Source organism: Panulirus ornatus, chromosome 30 (genome assembly GCF_036320965.1).
Source record: "Panulirus ornatus isolate Po-2019 chromosome 30, ASM3632096v1, whole genome shotgun sequence".
Taxonomy (NCBI): domain Eukaryota; kingdom Metazoa; phylum Arthropoda; class Malacostraca; order Decapoda; family Palinuridae; genus Panulirus; species Panulirus ornatus.
In genome coordinates, this window is record NC_092253.1 from 25,989,069 (window position 1) to 26,012,100 (window position 23,032).

Here is a 23,032-nt window from a genome sequence, read left to right on the forward strand (position 1 = left end):
CTCTATCCATAGCCCACGCCTCGCAACCATACAACATTGTTGGAACCACTATTCCTTCAAACATACCCATTTTTGCTTTCCGAGATAATGTTCTCGACTTCCACACATTCTTCAAGGCCCCCAGAATTTTCGCCCCCTCCCCCACCCTATGATCCACTTCCGCTTCCATGGTTCCATCCGCTGCCAGATCCACTCCCAGATATCTAAAACACTTCACTTCCTCCAGTTTTTCTCCATTCAAACTCACCTCCCAGTTGACTTGACCCTCAACCCTACTGTACCTAATAACCTTGCTCTTATTCACATTTACTCTTAACTTTCTTCTTTCACACACTTTACCAAACTCAGTCACCAGCTTCTGCAGTTTCTCACATGAATCAGCCACCAGCGCTGTATCATCAGCGAACAACAACTGACTCACTTCCCAAGCTCTCTCATCCCCAACAGACTTCATACTTGCCCCTCTTTCCAAAACTCTTGCATTTACCTCCCTAACAACCCCATCCATAAACAAATTAAACAACCATGGAGACATCACACACCCCTGCCGCAAACCTACATTCACTGAGAACCAATCACTTTCCTCTCTTCCTACACGTACACATGCCTTACATCCTCGATAAAAACTTTTCACTGCTTCTAACAACTTTCCTCCCACACCATATATTCTTAATACCTTCCACAGAGCATCTCTATCAACTCTATCATATGCCTTCTCCAGATCCATAAATGCTACATACAAATCCATTTGCTTTTCTAAGTATTTCTCACATACATTCTTCAAAGCAAACACCTGATCCACACATCCTCTACCACTTCTGAAACCACACTGCTCTTCCCCAATCTGATGCTCTGTACATGCCTTCACCCTCTCAATCAATACTCAACAAACTTATACCTCTGTAATTTGAGCACTCACTCTTATCCCCTGTAATTTGAGCACTGACCTTTGTCCCCTTTGCCTTTGTACAATGGCACTATGCAAGCATTCTGCCAATCCTCAGGCACCTCACGATGAATCATACATACATTAAATAACCTTACCAACCAGTCAACAATACAGTCACCCCCTTTTTAATAAATTCCACTGCTATGCCATCCAAACCTGCTGCCTTGCCGGCTTTCATCTTCCACAAAGCTTTTACTACCTTTTCTCTTTTTACTAAATCATCCTCCCTAACCCTCTCACTTTGCACACCACCTCGACCGAAACACCCTATACCTGCCACTCTATCATCAAACACATTCAACAAACCTTCAAAATACTCACTCCATCTCCTTCTCAGATTACCATTACCTGTTATAACCTCCCCATTGGCCCCCTTCACTGAAGTTCCCATTTGTTCCCTTGTCTTATGCACTTTATTTACCTCCTTCCAAAACATCTTTCTATTCTCCCTAAAATTTAATGATACTCTCTCGCCCCAACTCTCATTTGCCCTCTTTATCACCTCTTGCACCTTTCTCTTGACCTCCTGTCTCTTTCTTTTATACATCTCCCACTCATTTGAATTATTTCCCTGCAAAAATCGTCCAAATGCCTCTCTCTTCTCTTTCACTAATAATCTTACTTCTTCATCCCACCACTCACTACCCTTTCTAATCTGCCCACCTCCCATGCTTCTCATGCCACAAGCATCTTTTGTGCAAGCCATCACTGCTTCCCTAAGTACATCCCATTCCTCCCCCACTCCCCTTACCTCCTTTGTTCTCACCTTTTTCCATTCTGTATACAGTCTTTCCTGGTACTTCCTCACACAAGTCTCCTTCCCAGGCTCACTTACTCTCACCACTCTCTTCACCCCAACATTCTCTCTTCTTTTCTGAAAACCTCTACAAATCTTCACCTTCGCCTCCACAAGATAATGATCAGACATCCCTCCAGTTGTACCTCTCAGCACATTAACATCCAAAAGTCTCTCTTTTGCACACCTATCAATTAACACGTAATCCAATAACGCTCTCTGGCCATCTCTCTTACTTACATACGTATACTTATGTATATCTCTCTTTTTAAACCAGGTATTCCCAATCACCAGTCCTTTTTCAGCACATAAATCTACAAGCTCTTCACCATTTCCATTTACAACACTGAACACCCCATGTATACCAATTATTCCCTCAACTGCCACATTACTCACCTTTGCATTCAAATCACCCATCACTATAACCCGGTCTCGTGCATCAGAACCACTTAACACACTCATTCAGCTGCTGCCAAAACACTTGCCTCTCATGATCTTTCTTCTCATGCCCAGGTGCACATGCACCAATAATCACCCATCTCTCTCCATCAACTTTCAGTTTTACCCATATCAATCTAGAGTTTACTTTCTTACATTCTATCACATACTCCCACCACTCCTGTTTCAGGAGTAGTGCTACTCCTTCCCTTGCTCTTGTCCTCTCACTAACCCCTGATTTTACTCCCAAGACAATCCCAAACCACACTTCCCCTTTACCCTTGAGCTTCGTTTCACTCAGAGCCAAAACATCCAGGTTCCTTTCCTCAAACATACTACCTATCTCTTTTTTTCTCATCTTGGTTACATCCACACACATTTAGACACCCCAATCTGAGCCTTTGAGGAGGATGAGCACTCCCCGCGTGACTCCTTCTTCTGTTTCCCCTTTTAGAAAGTTAAAATACAAGGAGGGGAGGGTTTCTGGCCCCCCCACTTCCGTCCCCTTTAGTTGCCTTTTACGACACGTGAGGAATGCGTGGGAAGTATTCTTTCTCCCCTATCCCCAGGGATAAAGTAAATGATAATAAATTTGTTTATGGATGGGGTTGTTAGGGAGGTAAATGCAAGAGTTTTGGAAAAAGGGGCAAGTATGAAGTCTGTTGGGGATGAGAGAGATTGGGAAGTGAGTCAGTTGTCGTTCGCTGATGATACAGCGCTGGTGGCTGATTCATGTGAGAAACTGCAGAAGCTGGTGACTGAGTTTGGTAAAGTGTGTGGAAGAAGAAAGTTAAGAGTAAATGTGAATAAGAGCAAGGTTATTAGGTACAGTAGGGTTGAGGGTCAAGTCAATTGGGAGGTGAGTTTGAATGGAGAAAAACTGGAGGAAGTGAAGTGTTTTAGATATCTGGGAGTGGATCTGGCAGCGGATGGAACCATGGAAGCGGAAGTGGATCATAGGGTGGGGGAGGGGGCGAAAATTCTGGGGGCCTTGAAGAATGTGTGGAAGTCGAGAACATTATCTCGGAAAGCAAAAATGGGTATGTTTGAAGGAATAGTGGTTCCAACAATGTTGTATGGTTGCGAGGCGTGGGCTATGGATAGAGTTGTGCGCAGGAGGATGGATGTGCTGGAAATGAGATGTTTGAGGACAATGTGTGGTGTGAGGTGGTTTGATCGAGTGAGTAACGTAAAGGTAAGAGAGATGTGTGGAAATAAAAAGAGCGTGGTTGAGAGAGCAGAAGAGGGTGTTTTGAAGTGGTTTGGGTACATGGAGAGAATGAGTGAGGAAAGATTGACCAAGAGGATATATGTGTCGGAGGTGGAGGGAACGAGGAGTAGAGGGAGACCAAATTGGAGGTGGAAAGATGGAGTGAAAAAGATTTTGTGTGATCGGGGCCTGAACATGCAGGAGGGTGAAAGGAGGGCAAGGAATAGAGTGAATTGGAGCGATGTGGTATACCGGGGTTGACATGCTGTCAGTGGATTGAATCAGGGCATGTGAAGTGTCTGGGGTAAACCATGGAAAGCTGTGTAGGTATGTATATTTGCGTGTGTGGACGTATGTATATACATGTGTATGGGGGGGGTTGGGCCATTTCTTTCGTCTGTTTCCTTGCGCTACCTCGCAAACGCAGGAGACAGCGACAAAGTATAATAAAAAAAAAAAGATATATATAGATAAAGATATAGATAGGTATAATAATGAATAAAGATATATATAATGATATATATATATTAATAATAAAGATATATATAGGTATATTCTTGGCATCACATGCAATACACACATAACATTCATCATCCAGACCTAAAACATCAACACAAAGGGATTGCCAAAACACAGAAAGCTTTGACACTAACTGAAGTGCTTGCTATGTGCTATCATAAACAATGTACCAACAGAGCTAATCCTGTTTTGTTCTAACATGTAAATCACACTCCAACAGAACATTAAATCCACTGTTTAACTCAAAATGAGGGTAAAGGAAGAGGAAAGACAATAAGGCATAAATCTTTTGTTACAGCTTTCACTAATTTACCATACCTGCACTTTTTGTAGCACAGTGGTTATATTTTTGTTTTGTAAAAAATCTACAGTATTCTGAAGTTAAGGCACTTTTCCATCCCTACAAGCTGCACCACTTTGTGCTTTCCCCCCATAATCTCTACTCTTTGAGAAACTTTGCTTACAATTGATGGTTATTTGTTAAGGAAAATAAAAGTGGAAACACAGTCATCTTTCAATTGGTTATTACTGCACTACATTACCTTTTCCTGGAGTAGTTTGTGGACCTGTTACTTTTGAGGTGACAAACATCATGTTATTAGAATGTATTTCAAGGAAAAAACAGAAAGCGAGTTTTCTGAATACATGAAACTGTAAGAAAACACTGGTATTAACAGATATTGCAACCCAGGATCATCGTAAGCAGAGAAACAAATTTAGGAACCTTATTATAAAGGCGAGTCCCTTGGAAATGGAATGCTGACTGCACAGTGGCCCTGACAAACATTAGACAGCTGCCCCACCTGATCTTAAACTTCAGTCAACCAGACACATAACTAATTGAAACTACACTCTGGATATGCCTGAATTACACTGCTGGCAAATGGTGAAAGTTTGGCCTTAGACTTTTAGGTTGGGGAAATAAGGCCTTATTGTCACAGGGGGAATCTCATGAAATGGAAATATTTTTTTATATGATATTTATGTTCTCTGACAAAGGTTTCATTTTTGTATTGCCTAACAGGTAAGAAGTACAAAATGAGCTTCCCCCACCTTCAGGAGCTTATAATTGATCTTGCAGATGGTTGTTTCCCACTTTATCTCTTAGGGTAAGTCTTTTCTGCATTTTTAACATAAAAGTTTTGCTTATATATTCTTAGTCATCATCCTAAGCTCAAATACTGTTAGCTTATAATTTCTAGGAATGCTAAATGTCAAATTATTGGGATCCACACTTTACAGATCTTTGTTTATTATGAATATTATATGTAACTGATATTATAATACTCATTTTTATTTCAGTTGCCTTTTCCAGAGTATATTGGAGGGTTGCCAGATTTCTGCTGATTGGAAGACCTACTGGGCCAACATGCTTATATACGTGAATTCAGAATCTCTTGGTAAGATCAAATAGGTCTATATCAGTGTTCTATTTAGGTAGCTATAGCACAGCAAATACTCCATCTACTTATATCTTTTCAATTGACAGTGTCTTCAAGTGAGTGATCACCTCATTCTCCATTCTTTGGAAGAACAGATGCTAGCCAGGTGGACTTTCCAACTGTGGCAGATTGGGACTGCATCTTTTGCCAAGTAGAATTAAATTTTGACAGTATTTCTTGAAATTTAAGCGTTTTTATGGTCACCCTTAAGAGGTGAGGGTAGTCAATATACGTGAATTCAGAATCTCTTGGTAAGATCAAATAGGTCTATATCAGTGTTCTATTTAGGTAGCTATAGCACAGCAAATACTCCATCTACTTATATCTTTTCAATTGACAGTGTCTTCAAGTGAGTGATCACCTCATTCTCCATTCTTTGGAAGAACAGATGCTAGCCAGGTGGACTTTCCAACTGTGGCAGATTGGGACTGCATCTTTTGCCAAGTAGAATTAAATTTTGACAGTATTTCTTGAAATTTAAGCGTTTTTATGGTCACCCTTAAGAGGTGAGGGTAGTCAAACTTATGGTCATCTAAGCTTCTTAACAAAAGTAACATTAATGGTAGCGACAGGAATGAATAAAGGCAGCAAGTATGAATTATGTGCATGTGTATATATGTATATGTGTGTACGTATATATATGTATACATTAAAATGTATAGGTATGTATATGTGCATGTGTGAACGTATATGTATATACATGTGTATGTGGGTGGTTTGGGCCATTCTTTCATCTGTTTCCTTGCACTAGCTTGCTAATGCGGTAGACAGCGACAAAGTGTAATAAATAGATAAATGAACATGATTATAATGAATTATTTAAAAGAAAGGTATATTCATGAAGGTTATTGTGGACCATAAACAGTGTTATTACTTCACCTTTATGCAGGTGCCTGTTTCATTAGGTCTTGAATATTATGAGACCTCTTAGCAGGATGGAAAGCAATATATATATTTATCTTATATTTGTTATACTTAGTCGCTGTCTCCCGCGTTAGCGAGGTAGCACAAGGAAATGGACAAAAGAATGGCCCAACCCATCCATATGCACATGTATATACATAAATGCCCACACATTCACATATACATACCTATACATTTCAACGTATGCATACATATACATACACAGACACATACATATATACACATATAGATATTCATACTTGCTACCTTCATCCATTCCCATCACCACCCCACCACACACATGTGAGGTAGCACTAGGAAAAGACAACAAAGGCCACATTCAGTCTCCAGCTCTCATGTGTAATGCACTAAAACCACTCCCATTCCACATCCAAGCCCCACAAAACTTTCCATGGTTTACCCCAGACTCTTCATATGCCCTGGTTCAATCCATTGACAGTACGTCGACCCCAGTCACGACATTGTTTCAATTCACTCTATTCCTTGCATGTCTTTCACCCTCCTGTATGTTTAGGCCTTGATTGCTCAAAATCTTTTTCACTCCATCTTTCCACCAATGATTTGGTCTCTCACTTCTCCTTCTTCCCTCCACCTCAGACACATATATCCTCTTTGCCAATCTTTCCTCGCTCATTTTCTCCATGTTTCTAAACCATTTCAACTTACCCTCTTCTGCTCTCTCAACCACACTTTTCTTATTACCACACATCTCATTTACCCTTTCATTACCTAGTCGATCAAACCACCTCACACCACATATTGTCCTCAAGCATTTCATTTTCCACACATCCACCCTCCTCTGTACAACCCTATCCATAGCCCATGCCTCGCAACCATATAACATTGTTGGGACCACTATTCCTTCAAACATACTCACTTTTTCTCTCCGTGATAACGGTCTCACCTTCCACACATTCTTCAGTGCTCCCAGAACCTTGGCTCGCTCCACCACCCTATGGCTCACTTCCACTTCCATGGTTCCATTTGCTGCTAAGTAAACTCCCAGAGATCTAAAACACTTCACTACCTCCAGTTTTCCTCCATTCAAACTTACCTTCCAATCAACTTGTCCCTCAACCCTACAGAACCTAATAACCTTGCTCTTATTCACATTTACTCTCAACAATCTTCTTTCACATACTTTACCAAAGTAAGTCACCAGCTTCTGCAGTTTCTCACTGGAATCAGCCACCAGCACTGTATCATCAGTGAACAACAACTGACTCACCTCCCAAGCCCTCTCCTCCAGAACAGACTGCATACTTGTCCCTCTTGCCCAAACTCTTGCATTCACATCCCTAACCATTCCATCCATAAACAAATTAAACAACCATGGAGACATCATGCACCCCTGCTGCAAGCCAACATTCATTGTGAACCAATCACTTTCCTCTCTCCCTACTCGTACATTTGCCTTACATTGTCTATAAAAACTTTTCGCTGTTTCTAGCAACTTACCTCCCTTACCATATACTCTTAAAACCTTCCACAAAGCATCTCTATCAACCCTGTCATATGCTTTCTCCAGATCCATAAATGCTACATACAAATCCATTTGTTTTCCTAAGCATTTCTCACTTACATTCCTCAAAGCAAACACCCGATCCACACATTCTTTACCACTGCCCTATCCATATCCAGGCCCCACAAAACTTTCCATGGTTTACCCCAGACGCTTCACATGCCCTGGTTCAATCCATTGACAGCACATTGACCCCAATACATGACATTGTTCCATTTCACTCTATTCTTTGCATGCCTTCTACTCTCCTGTATGTTCAGGCCTTGATTGCTTAAAATCTTTTTCACTCCATCCTTCCACCTCCAATTGGTCTCCCACTTCTCTTCCTTCCCTCTACCTCTGACACATATATCCTCTTTGTCAATCTTTCCTCACTCATTCTCTCCATGTGACCAAACTGTTTCAATACACCCACTTCTGCTCTCTCAACCACACTCTTTTTATTACCACACATCTCTCTTACCCTCTCATTACTTACTTGATCAAACACCTCACACCACATATTGTCCTCAAACATCTCATTTCCAACACATCCACCCTCCTCCGCACAACCCTATCTATAGCCCATGCCTCACAGCCACATAACATTGTTGGAACCACTATTTCTTCAAAAATACCCATTTTTGCTCTCCGAGATAACGTTCTTGCCTTCCACACATTATTCAGTGCTCCCAGAACCTTCGCCCCCTACCCAACCCTGTGACTCACTTCCGCTTCCATGGTTCACTCCGCTGCTGAATCCACTCCCAGATATCTAAAACATTTCACTTCCTCCAATTTTTCTCCATTCAAACTAACCTCCCAATTTACTTCTGCTTCCATGGTTCCATCTGCTGCCAAATCCACTCCTAGATATCTAAAACACTTCACTTCCTCAAGTTTTTCTCCATTCAAACTTACCTCCCAGTTGACTTGTCCCTCAACCCTACTGTACCTAATGACCTTGCTCTTATTCACGTTTACTCTCAGCTTTCTTCTTTCACACACTCTACCAAACTCAGTCACCAGCTTCTGCAGTTTTCTCACCGGAATCAGCCACCATCACTGTATCATCAGCGAACAACAACTGACTCCCTTCCCAAGCTCTCTCATCCACAACAGACTGCATACTTGCCTCTCTCTCTCCAAAACTCTTGCATTCATCTCCCTGTCAACCCCATCCATAAACAAATAAAACAACCATGGGGACACCACGCACCCCTGCTGCAAACCAACATTTACTGGGAACCAATCACTTTCCTCTCTTCCTACTCGTATACATGCCTTACATCCTCGATAATAACTTTTCACTGTTTCTAGCAACTTGCCTCCCACACCATATACTCTTAATACCTTCCACAGAGCATCTCTATCAACTCTGTCATATGCCTTCTCCAGATCCATAGATGCTACATACAAATCCATTTGTTTTTCTAAGTATTTCTCACATACATTCTTCAAAGCAAACACCTGATCCACACGTCCTCTGCCACTTCTAAAACCACACTGCTCTTCCTCAATCTGATGCTCTGTACTTGCCCTCACCCTCTCAATCAATACCGTCTCATATCATTCCCCAGGAATACTCAACAAACATACCTTTGTAATTTGAACACTCACCTTTATCCCCTTTGCCTTTGTATGATGGTACTATGCATCCATTCTGCCAGCCCTTAGGCATCTCACCATGAGCCATACATACATTGAATATTCTCACCAACCAGTCAACAACCCAGTAACCCCCTTCTTTAATAGATTTCACTGGAATACCTTCCAAACCCGCCGCCTTGCTGGCTTTCCTCTTCCGCAAAGCTTTCACTACCTCTTCTCTGTTTACCAAACCATTCTCTCTGATCCTCTCACTTCGCACACCACCTCGACCAAAACACCCCACATCTGCCACTTTATCACCTAACTTATTCAACAAACCTTCAAAATACTCACTCCATCTCCTTTTCACATCACCACTACTTGTTACCGCCTCCCCATTAGCCCCCTTCACTGATGTTCCCATCTGTTCCCTTGTCTTATGCACTTTATTTACCTCCTTCCAAAACATCTTTTTATTCTCCTTAAGATTTAATGATACTCTCTCACCCCAACTCTCATTTGCCCTCTTTTTCACTTCTTGCACCTTTCTCTCGATCTCTTGTCGCTTTCTTTTATACATCTCCCAGTCATTTGCACTATTTCCCTGCAAAAATCATTCATATGCCTCTCTCTTCTCTTTCACTAATAAGCTTACTTCTTCATCCCACCACTCACTGCCCTTTCTAATCTGCCCACCTCCGATGCTTCTCATGCCACAAGCATCTTTTGTGCAAACAATCACTACTTCCCTAGATACATCCCATTCCTCCCTGACTCCCCTTATGTCCTTTGCTCTCATCTTTTTCCATTCTGCACTCAGTCTCACCTGGTACTTCCTCACACAAGTCTCCTTCCCAAGCTCACGAACTCTCACAACTCTCTCTCTTTTTTTTATTGAGGTAGAGAGAGAGAATGTTTTCTACCAAAAACAAATATTGCCTTGAAACTTTTTTCAATCCTGCCTTTGCAATATGGTGGTGAGACTTTGTCTTCAAATATAATAATTTTTTTTTTTTTTTTTGCCGCTGTCTCCCGCGTTTGCGAGGTAGCGCAAGGAAACAGACGAAAGAAATGGCCCAACCCACCCCCATACACATGTATATACATACGTCCACACACGCAAATATACATACCTACACAGCTTTCCATGGTTTACCCCAGACACTTCACATGCCCTGATTCAATCCACTGACAGCACGTCAACCCCGGTATACCACATCGATCCAATTCACTCTATTCCTTGCCCTCCTTTCACCCTCCTGCATGTTCAGGCCCCAATCACACAAAATCTTTTTCACTCCATCTTTCCACCTCCAATTTGGTCTCCCACTTCTCCTCGTTCCCTCCACCTCCGACACATATATCCTCTTGGTCAATCTTTCCTCACTCATTCTCTCCATGTGCCCAAACCATTTCAAAACACCCTCTTCTGCTCTCTCAACCACGCTCTCTTTATTTCCACACATCTCTCTTACCCTTATGTCACTTACTCAATCAAACCACCTCACACCACACATTGTCCTCAAACATCTCATTTCCAGCACATCCATCCTCCTGCGCACAACTCTATCCATAGCCCACACCTCGCAACCATACAACATTGTTGGAACCACTATTCCTTCAAACATACCCATTTTTGCTTTCCAAGATAATGTTCTCGACTTCCACACATTCTTCAAGGCTCCCAGGATTTTCGCCCCCTCCCCCACCCTATGATCCACTTCCGCTTCCATGGTTCCATCCGCTGCCAGATCCACTCCCAGATATCTAAAACACTTTACTTCCTCCAGTTTTTCTCTATTCAAACTTACCTCCCGATTGACTTGACCCTCAACCCTACTGTACCTAATAACCTTGCTCTTATTCACATTTACTCTTAACTTTCTTCTTTCACACACTTTACCAAACTCAGTCACCAGCTTCTGCAGTTTCTCACATGAATCAGCCACCAGCGCTGTATCATCAGCGAACAACAACTGACTCACTTCCCAAGCTCTCTCATCCACAACAGACTTCATACTTGCCCCTCTTTCCAAAACTCTTGCATTCACCTCCCGAACAACCCCATACATAAACAAATTAAACAACCATGGAGACATCACACACCCCTGCCGCAAACCTACATTCACTGAGAACCAATCACTCCTCTCTTCCTACACGTACACATGCCTTACATCCTCGATAAAAACTTTTCACTGCTTCTAACAACTTGCCTCCCACACCATATATTCTTAATATAATAATGTGTTGGCTAAATCATTCTTGAGATCACCCAAGCTGATGCAGGAATCCATACTTTCTTTTATTGATGGCATTCATTTTTCTTAACATCCATTTTTTTTTTTTTTTTTTTTGTAGATTACCCAACTCACTACTTGGTTCAAGAATCATGGTGCCCCAGTGATAGCCTCTTAAGACTGTAGATATAAAGCAGTCATTATTATTTCTAATTTTTTATCATAATATTTCATGTAACTTTCTTATTTCAGTAGGTTCTGGTAGTCTTCTGCTATTCAGGTTCTCTATATCCTCCTTTGATGTCTCTCTTCCTCCAGACTTTTTTTCCACTCCAATGCATTCCTTTATTATCAATCAGAGCTATAGATAGAAAGATAGATGGAGGATATCTCTACAACTTTCTTGCCATTTCCTTTCTTTTTTTCTTGGTAACTGTTGAGCAATGTTTTCATAAAATTTCAAAGATGATACTATTTTCAGGGAATGAAATTGGAGTTATCAGGAAGTGTTCAAAGGTGTTTCTTGCACTAACTCCAGAGGTGTGGGAAATGCTGCGTGAAACTGGAAGTCTTCATCATCTGCAAGAACTTTTGGTTAATGGCCAGGCACCACGCACTATTAATCTCACCACCATTGTTTGTTCTTGCCCCAATCTAAGAAGCTTGAATATTGTGCGTGGCCTCAATATTACACTGGTGAGTTGCTGCTAAAGATATCAAGGAGCAGGTGGTCCTTTTGAGTTAGGAACTGTGTTTTAAGGGTTCTGGAGAATCCACTGTCTTGCTGAGTATGTATTTAGAATAATTACTTATTTGTACTACACAGGGAGAGGGTATTACACCTATGGGACTCAATCTTTTGAATATTCATTACTATCATAAAACTTCTTTCATTTCTGTATGTTGTCTGTGTTAACAATGTCAATGTCTGAGCTTGCCACAATTTGTATGATACAAGTAATGCAATTTAAGTCTTAAGGAGCTCTCTTGCAACTGGTCTTGAAAACATATCAAACTTACACATAAAACACATTGGCCCATTTGCAATCCAGGCACTTACAGACATCTTCAGGCAATCCTGGCTACACAACAAAATCCATAACATGTGGAAACTTGCCAAAATAATAGCAGTTCTGCAGTCCTTCAAGCCCACCTCCACTTCTTCTTATGACCCTGTTTCACTTCTGTCCTCATTACACCACATCCAAGATGACTTCAACTAACTGCTTCTCCTGTCCTGCACAATACTATTGGCTTTAAACTTTAGATTGGTTGCTACAGTGTAGCATCAGTGTAAATGGTAAAGAACCAGAAGTTATGGATGAGTTTGAGTGTTTAAGACTAAAGATTCGTAAAGATGGTAGTGGGAAAACTGAAACTGAGATTAGAGTCTTGCAAGAGAAAAAAGTTGCTGTTGACTTGAAAATATTGACAAATGAAAAATTGTTTGATAGAGGTTGTGCAAGAAGCTTGCAAGAAGCAGCTCTTGTCACACTGCTAAGCTAAGAATGTGAAATGGTATTTTAAATTGATATTGTCATGTAGGACATAACTTAGTTGACCGTTTAGTCAACAAGACCTAGGAGAATCACTGAAAGGGATTCATGTTGTGAAGTTTTTGTAAATATTCAGGAAATGCCTTACTGTTATGAAGTTCATTTATGAAATTTCTTGATAGATTTTTGTCACTGTTGAGCTGTCAGACTTTATTGAGATGCATGGTGACTAAAGTGTTTTAAAAAGATTTTTATGTGCCAATTTACATAGTATACAGGGAGAATGGCATATATAATAAGAGTCATTGTGCTCAAAATGTAGGAAATGTTATAAATGATGAAGATGAATTCAAATTGTTTTTTCCTGACCATGACAGGGTGATTAGAGGATAGCAAAAGTACATTTTCTTTTCCAGGATGTAAAGAAAGTATGTGAAGCACTCCCTCACCTTCAGAGGTTAAGCATCTGTTGCCAGCCAGAGCAGGGGCCACCGAAAATTATTGAAGGCATTGCAACACTACGTTATTTGACTCATCTTACAGTACCTGTTTGTGCGCTTATAGGTTTGTTCACTTGAGAATTTTTATAAGACTAACATAAACTACTATAATGCTTATAAACTACTTCTCATAATATTTTCCATTTATTGAAATTGTTTTTTGGTTTTTGATTACTCTTATTATGTATTTTTTCCACGATTGTTATGATAACTGTTTGCTTTTCCTATTCATAGACATAATTCTCACATGGCATTTTAGTTGCTCCTGATATATACTTCTAATACAGAAATCAGTGTTATGGTCAGAACCTGATGGCCCACTTCTAACATTACTAGTTGCTTTTTTTTTTTTTTTGTATTCTCTGCCTTTTACAAACACCACAATATGTATAAAGAATCTTAGAAATACCATAGATTCATTTGGTGAATGAAAAAGAAATACACATAAGCCTTAACACTTGATGCAGTTTTACACTCATTAACCGATAACCTGTAATAACATCATACTGATACTGGTTTCAGTATATTTGATATATTTAATTCTGTTCTCCTTAGTATGTGGTGGACCAAGTGTGTACAGTTTCTCATATCACTGTCACACCTCTAGGTTTTTGTCCGGTGCACATAGTTGAAAACAGGCCTCTACAATAACCCATACACTTATTGATTTTTCTTTTCACACACTAAATTCATTTATCAAATGTAACTGAAGTCTCTATTCACACTGTCACCCTCGAACACAAAACATTTCTACCTTGTAGCTTATAGTCAGAAATAATTTTTTTGACATCCTCATCTAAAATACATCTGGCTTTTAGAATTTCAAACATTGCATCTCTCCATCCCTTTCACAGTCTACCTATTCTCCCTGTGCCTCCAACAATCTAATTGTATTTATAGAATCTTCCTCAGTGTATCATCTGCTACACTGCATCCAAAATATCCTTAGTAATTTGAGCCCTAGATAAGTAAACTTAGGTCAGTTCAGCCCATGGCAATGCTCTATTCATGGTTCTCCCCGTTTTGAATGCATCCTATGCACATGAATCTATATATTTTCCAGCCTCTGTTAGACTTGGCTAGAGACTGCTAGTCTTTTGTGTAGTTTTTGTGTGACAGCTGGTGGTTGGGGTGTTTTTATGACCCCTGATTACCTTCAAAGTGTGTAAAATTTCTTACTTGTGCTTTTCAGCATATTTTTATACAGTTGAAGTTTCCTGTTGCCTGGGTCCAGGGGCATCATCCTAGCCCAAGAACAGGAGTGTAAGAGCTTTCTTGGATTCTGTTATTTGCAATTTCAGTTGGGTAAATTTTTTAAAATCCTTTACCACAACAAGAAGTTTATTGCCTTTATTTTCAAATGTTTTGGTGTAAATTACTTCATTGAATATTAAGTAGACTTATGATTTGCCATAAATGAGCATTTCATCTATGAACTTGCATTTTTTTAAATTCCTTTTTTCAACACCAAAAGGAATCAAGATTCCATGATTCATTTTTGTAAGCAAATTGTATCATCAAGTTAGTTGTTGCAAAGTCATTTGACAATTAATTGCAGTGAGTATACCAAGCCTCTCCTTTTTTATTCATGGTTCTGTTAGAAGCATTTTTCCAGGATGTGTATTGTTTCATAACTCAGCTGGACATAAAGGAGGAGTCCCCAAGTTAGTATACAGTGAAGGAATCCTTAGAATTACTTGATGTTTTGAACAGATGCCTCAGGCCATGAATGGAGCTTTCATTATTGATTTTTTGTGGGAAGAGTGGAAGTCCTTCCTCTTTACCATTAGAATATATGAGTTCCATGGTTCACAGAAAGTCAGTTAGAAAAAATACCTTTCTTTTGGACAAGACTTTTCTTTCATTTTTCCAGGGAGCTTGTATTGTATGGGCCAGTGCTTTGTTAGGGCTAGTGCCCATGGCAAGTGTTCACCTGGATCCTTTCTTTTGGGGTGAACCCATTGAGATCTCATCTTTAAGTGAATGCCTCTTCCTCCCAAAAGTGGTTTCTCTGATGTTCAACAAGGGGCATTGATTATAGTTGTCTTATTTGGGTTTGGAACTGTTCAATCAGATTTATCCAGTTCTCCTGCATTCTAGTATGAATTCTTCCCAAAGTCCTTTGACTTTCTTAGGGTGAGTAGCCTTGCTAACCTCAATGGGAGAGACATTCTTAGTGTTGAACTTCTTTAGTTGTGCAATTCCTCATGGTTAATTCCTCAAGTGTTTCTTGACTACTTAGCTTGGGGTCAGAAACTCTGCTCCAAGCACTGTTTTGAGACGAACATATGGATTTATGCATATTTTGACAGCTTGAAAGTTGAAAAGCTTGCCTCTTAATGTCTTGTGTCTGCTGAAACAATTTCATTCCATTTTGGAAACTTTTCATCTATTTTTGGAAATTCAGCTTACTTAGGAATTCTGAAGCTTCTCTTGGAATTTATGGGAAAAAATCAAGAATGCTTAAGGATTCTGCTGTTAGGGTCTTGGGAATTAACCTATTGTGGAACTCACTCAGGACTGAGTCCCAGGTTATTTTACCTGAGGCTCCTCCTTCCCCCTTCATCTCCATCATGCCACCTAAGAGGTTATTGAAGGTATCGGTGTTCAGTCAAAAAATTTCTTGCTATGAAACTATGAGAATTCTCTCTTTTGTCATAATATGTCTTGGGTAAAGGTTTTTCCAACCTAGTTTTTGGAAAGATTAAGCATAAAAGCTTTGAGGACTATGTTTGAAGAAGTTTTTGTCTTCTATCCAGTTTGATATCTCTGAAAACATCTGGAGTTTGTCAGAGGTTGATAGTGGGAAGCCCCTCTCTGAAGGAACTTTGTGTTTTGGATTATAGAAAGGTTTTACTGGCTCAACCTGGCCTCACTCTTAGGGCTGTGACAGTCAGGTACCGACTTACTAGCCTGTCTAAGGAAACTTTTCTTGTAAGAGTTTTCCAAAGGTTTTGACTTCTTTGATTCTTCATCAAATATACCTTGGTCCAGATGCTATGAGTCAGTTTTATGGGGATTGGGCTTACCTCCTGTGAGGTGGAAGATCAGTTAAGTGCTATGAGATAAGCTTTGAGTATATTTCTGGTTATCTTTTTCATAACAAAGAAGGTTTTCTTAAACTTTGCCTCTATTTTGTTTTGATTATTTCATAACTCATAGGACACTGACCCAAGTGAGTAAAGTGAGTTTTGAAGAATGAAAAACTGTTTCTCTCCAGGGCAGGGTCACGTGAGCAAATTTCTGAGTGTTGTCACCCTACTTTCCCCTCTCTATCAAAAACTTGTCTTTTAAGTAATAGAAGTTGCTGTTAGGATGATGTCCCTGTCCTGAGAAGTATGACATGTCTGGCCTGAGTGGCCTAGTGACTAAAGGGATGATGATGTCATTGCTCGGTGGTGGCAGCCGATTAGAGGGGAGTTCTCAAAATCAAACTATTTCTGCAACTGCTATTTGGATGGTTTTTCAAAGGGTGAGAAGTGTAAATCTCACCAGAGTAAGGGGGTTGGAGGCTTCTGACCCTTGAGAATTTTTTTATTTCCAAAACACCCATTTTTCTGTTAAAGTTCATCCTAAATTGAGAAATTTTTGTAGACTATATGTTCATTGTGCTTAAGAACTCCTGGAAAAAATGGAACTTTGTTTTATCAAAAATTTAGACTCTCTGGTAATTACTAGAATGACATTTTAAGTTCTCTCTGTAGATGTTATGTTTTTTTTTTTTTGCGCTTTGTCGCTGTCTCCCGCGTTTGTGAGGTAGCGCAAGGAAACAGACGAAAGAAATGGCCCAACCCACCCCCATACACATGTATATACATACGTCCACACACGCAAATATACATACCTACACAGCTTTCCATAGTTTACCCCAGACGCTTCACATGCCTTGATTCAATCCACTGACAGCACATCAACCCCGGTATACCACATCGCTCCAATTCACTCTGTTCCTTGCCCTCCTTTCACCCTCCTGCATGTTCAGGCCCCGATCACACAAAATCTTTTTCACTCCATCTTTCCACCTTCAGTTTGGTCTCCCTCTTCTCCTCGTTCCCTCCACCTCCGATACATATATCCTCTTGGTCAATCTTTCCTCACTCATTCTCTCCATGTGCCCAAACCATTTCAAAACACCCTCTTCTGCTCTCTCAACCACGCTCTCTTTATTTCCACACATCTCTCTTACCCTTACGTTACTTACTCGATCAAACCACCTCACACCACACATTGTCCTCAAACATCTCATTTCCAGCACATCCATCATCCTGCGCACAACTCTATCCATAGCCCACGCCTCGCAACCATACAACATTGTTGGAACCACTATTCCTTCAAACATACCCATTTTTGCTTTCCGAGATAATGTTCTCGACTTCCACACATTCTTCAAGGCTCCCAGAATTTTCACCCCCTCCCCCACCCTATGATCCACTTCCGCTTCCATGGTTCCATCCGCTGCCAGATCCACTCCCAGATATCTAAAACACTTCACTTCCTCCAGTTTTTCTCCATTCAAACTCACCTCCCAATTGACTTGACCCTCAACCCTACTGTACCTAATAACCTTGCTCTTATTCACATTTACTCTTAACTTTCTTCTTTCACACACTTTACCAAACTCAGTCACCAGCTTCTGCAGTTTCTCACATGAATCAGCCACCAGCTCTGTATCATCAGTGAACAGCAACTGACTCACTTCCCAAGCTCTCTCATCCCCAACAGACTTCATACTTGCCCCTCTTTCCAGAACTCTTGCATTCACCTCCCTAACAACCCCATCCATAAACAAATTAAACAACCATGGAGACATCACACACCCCTGCCGCAAACCTACATTCACTGAGAACCAATCACTTTCCTCTCTTCCTACACGTACACATGCCTTACATCCTCGATAAAAACTTTTCACTGCTTCTTACAACTTGCCTCCCACACCATATATTCTTAATACCTTCCACAGAGCATCTCTATCAACTCTATCATATGCCTTCTCCAGATCCATAAATGCTACATACAAATCCATTTGCTTTTCTAAGTATTTCTCACATACATTCTTCAAAGCAAACACCTGATCCACACATCCTCTACCACTTCTGAAACCACACTGCTCTTCCCCAATCTGATGCTCTGTACATGCCTTCACCCTCTCAATCAATACCCTCCCATATAATTTACCAGGAATACTCAACAAACTTATACCTCTGTAATTTGAGCACTCACTCTTATCCCCTTTGCCTTTGTACAATGGCACTATGCACGCATTCCGCCAATCCTCAGGCACCTCACCATGAGTCATACATACATTAAATAACCTTACCAACCAGTCAACAATACAGTCACCCCCTTTTTTAATAAATTCCACTGCAATACCATCCAAACCCGCTGCCTTGCCGGCTTTCATCTTCCACAAAGCTTTTAGTACCTCTTCTCTGTTTACCAAATCATTTTCCCTAACCCTCTCACTTTGCACACCACCTCGACCAAAACACCCTATATCTGCCACTCTATCATCAAACACATTCAACAAACCTTCAAAATACTCACTCCATGGGAGACGTATAAAAGAAAGAGACAGGAGGTCAAGAGAAAGGTGCAAGAGGTGAAAAAAAGGGCAAATGAGAGTTGGGGTGAGAGAGTATCATTAAATTTTAGGGAGAATAAAAAAGATGTTCTGGAAGGAGGTAAATAAAGTGCGTAAGACAAGGGAGCAAATGGGAACTTCAGTGAAGGGCGCAAATGGGGAGGTGATAACAAGTAGATGTTATGTATAAGAGTTATTTTTTCCATATGCTTTGGATGGTACAAATAGAGACTCCTAATATCAAAAATGCTGCATGAGGTGTTGGTGCATAAATGTTAGTGTTAATGATGTCCTTTATTCCCACTACCTGTTGCCATACAGATGTGTTATTTTTCACTGATATGGGCTTGATACCCTCAGGACATTGGAGAGAGTAGCAGAACAATGTTGTGCTGCCATAGAGGTGGAGTAAAATCCAGATAGCTATGTATTTTTTTAAAATGCTTTGAATCTGACAGACTAAGTGGCATGGTCTTATAAACAGATATTTACAAACACAAATACCGGCATAGACTATTGTATTAATGTAATTGAAGCAAGGAAAACACAGTTGTGTACTTAAAACATATGACAGTGCTGATTGGCTTGTGCCAGCTGACACATCCATCCTATGACTTCACACAGCAGTGGTATATACATCTGCATCCAAATGAGCTCTGTGTTCCTTGAAAATCATGGATGAGTACTTTGCTCTGCTGACTGCCACATTTAAGATTTAAGATTTCTTTTTATGAGTTCCAAAAATCTGCCACACAGGAGGTGGATGCAGGGTCATATGCCTACTGGGGCACATACACCTAAAACGCATTTCAGTATACGTAGAGTTCTTCCAAAACAATGTATATAATCATATTTTATAGAATGTAGAGGAGGATCCTGAATTATATGATTTCTTCCTAACAGGATTTGGAAGTGGGCAAAGGAGATGAGAGAGTGCTGCTCATCCCCTTAGGATAATACATGGGCTTAATCACAGTAATAGTTAGTGGTTTACATAATATCAGGGCTTCCACACTTACCGTAACAATTGGCACTTGATTCAGTAGTTGCAATGTTCTTGATGAAAGGACAATTTGTAATTTTACCTTATGCATGCTGAACCAACTGTTATGGCTTGGACTTCAAAACTCTTAAATGTTAATACTGATTGTTGACCTCTCCTGGTTGTCTTACCTTCCTCTGGTAATTCTCCATGGGCACTGCTATCAGGTACTATTGGATGTCCTAGGCAGTACTTAGTGGGTACATAATTGTGCCCCTAAGCCAATCACAGCTCCAGGAGCTGGTAAACTCAGCCTGTAATAGTTGACCTTCCAGAGACACCTCATTGCCACAGTTTTGTTGATGTATGAATGAATTATCTGCTAATGGATGAAATCCTCTGAACCTTCTTTGATGCACCTTCTTTGAGCTGGAAGGGCTTTTGGTATGAAGATCTCTTCAATTTGATTGGAATGGCATTCCTTTAGGTACAGTAATCTTGGTGCCAGTATCCATGCTTCCTTTGCTGGAAGATGTCTAGTTTGGCTTACGTTCCTACCTTGCTTCTTCGTTTTGATTTGGACTTACGGTGTTATTACATTATCTTAGGGACAGTTATTTTGGTTCCCAAGCCTCTCCTCTATTTGTTGAGTCTTCCTCCTTGTTACATTGCTTTTTTTAAGTTGTAGTGTAGACTCACCAGTATTAACACTTTCACTTAAACTTTATTTACCAATTTATATCAGTTGTGCTATCAAAAAAAGAAATCTTTGACACTCATCTGCCTCTTTTGTTAGATGTTATTGTAGTTTCAATGTTGAGGATCTACCTTGTTTGGCTTGGGGATTTCATCCTTCAGAAGGAAAGATGGATTCTAGTGTGCCTCCAAATCATCATTGTAGGTTTATATTTTTGCATATGGGTTTAGTATTCTTATATTAGAATTTCTCTACATACTCCTCCTTCATATGCTGTCTTATTCATGGGACAGACCACAGATGAAATAAATATAGGTTTTGGAAGTTGAAATACCTTTGCTTTCCATAATAGTGTCCTGCAAGAATTCTTTCTTGGTTTTCTTACCATACCATGCCTATCCCTCCCTTTCTCTGAAAAATATTTCTCTCTACCAACTGTGATCACTATAGGTTAGGTCCAGGTGGGTTGATTGTATCATCTTTGTGGTGGTCTTTGATTGGTTGAGGGCAGGCCCAGTATGAGCAGCTGCTGCAACCATGGCTGATTGGTTAACAAAGGATGAAGGATACCAATGCTTCTTCACTGAGGGATGGAAGATCCCAACTTTGATTACCCTTGAGGTATCCAATTGAATGTCTCTCATGCTCATATGTCACTGCCTTGGAAATAAAAGTTTTTAAGCTTTCAGAATTTATATTTTTTTGTACTTGTTTGAAATTTCCCACCAATGGCAAGGTTACACCAGGAAGAGGTGACAATAGATTTTTATGCTCACATCCACTCTTTAGCTAAAACCAGAGTTCACCATAGTTATGAGATTAAAAGTACCGTACTTGGAAAAGGAATTGATGGATAGAATGGTTACTGGAGTGTTTTGTTGGAAAAGGAATTGATGGATAGAATGGTTACAGAAGGAGTGTTTTGTTGGAAAAGGAACTGATGGATAGAATGGTTACAGAAGAAGTGACTGGTGTAAATCATGATGAGCCTCAGAGCACAGTGGGAAGGTAAAAGGTAATGGCAATACATTATTATAGTAAGAGACCTGGTGATCGATGGTACAAAAATAGAGTATTCAAAATAGTCCAAGTTGCTTAATGGTTCACTAAGAGTAGTATAGATTAAGAAGGTATGTAAAGGAATGTCATTAAACATGAAGGTAGTGACTAACTCTCCAGGGCAGAAATAAGAACTGAAGACACAATTTGGTATACTTAATGGGTTATATTCTGTTGTTTTATTACTCCCTGATCAGTGGTCTTCTATATAAATCTAAAGCAGTGGGAATGGATGATGGGAACATAGATTCATTCCAATTGGTCTGATTCTTAGAGGCAGAAAGGTGAGGCAAAAGACCAAACAGAATTCCTTTGCTTCACTGTTTGAGGAAAGAATGAGACCTCATAAAAGCCATTTCTTGGATGGCTGGTTTACACAAAGAAACTGTGGAAGGCAGCAGCCAGATGCATCCTTCAGGCCCAAGCCTAGGGGACAGGGACACATGCAGACAGTTCATGAAAGTTGCCAAAATAATATCTGTGGAACAGGGAGAGAGCAGAAATGTTGCAGCAGATACAAAGGTTTGGCTGGAGTAAAGCGATGCCTGGAGCATTAATGAAATGAAAGGTTTTGCCTCAACTCTCACATATAGAGAGATAAAAAAACCCATATATGTAAGCAGTACTCCACCATAGGGCAAATAAGACCCTTGTGATTGTAAAATAGCTGCTTCCAGGGAAATTAATAATATACTTTTACAACACTCCTCAGTTTTGAGGAGCAGACTGTGTGATGTTGATAATGTGGGGGCTTGAGGGTAGAGTGGAAGACTGGTTATGCCTAACATAATGTTGTTGCAGGTTTGAAATGTGGTGTTTTGAAACCGAACAGAGAAAGGAGTGACATTTGGGAAGAGATACAGGAAGAAGCTGCACTTAAGCATAATTAAATTCAACCAAGGTACTGTTTTTCCATCCTGAGTTGCTGAAGAAATATGTTCAATATAGGAAAGAGAACAAGTAGAATGAGGACAGGAGAGAAAGTAAGTGAAATATGTAAGGTGGAATCTTAAGCATAAGAGTGAACAAAGTTAACAGTTGAATAAAAGATAATTTATGAAGACAAGAAAGAGAGCAGGGGATAGGAAAGGCCAGAGAGGAAGCTGAGCAT

The 23,032-nt window shown here is 40.2% G+C and overlaps 1 protein-coding gene across 5 annotated transcripts in view; it reads left to right on the top strand.

Annotated features, from left to right (window-relative positions):
- LOC139758517 (F-box/LRR-repeat protein 18-like) overlaps nt 1-23,032 on the top strand; it is a 136,188-nt gene that overhangs the window by 58,850 nt on the left and 54,306 nt on the right. For 4 of the 5 annotated variants that reach the window (XM_071680033.1, XM_071680032.1, XM_071680028.1 and 1 more), the window contains 4 exons: nt 4,937-5,021; nt 5,215-5,312; nt 12,088-12,302; nt 13,519-13,666. In XM_071680033.1, the coding sequence (XP_071536134.1) occupies nt 4,937-5,021; nt 5,215-5,312; nt 12,088-12,302; nt 13,519-13,666 (546 nt within the window). The remainder of the gene's footprint in view (nt 1-4,936; nt 5,022-5,214; nt 5,313-12,087; nt 12,303-13,518; nt 13,667-23,032) is intronic. The other variant, XM_071680031.1, reaches the window with a different exon arrangement.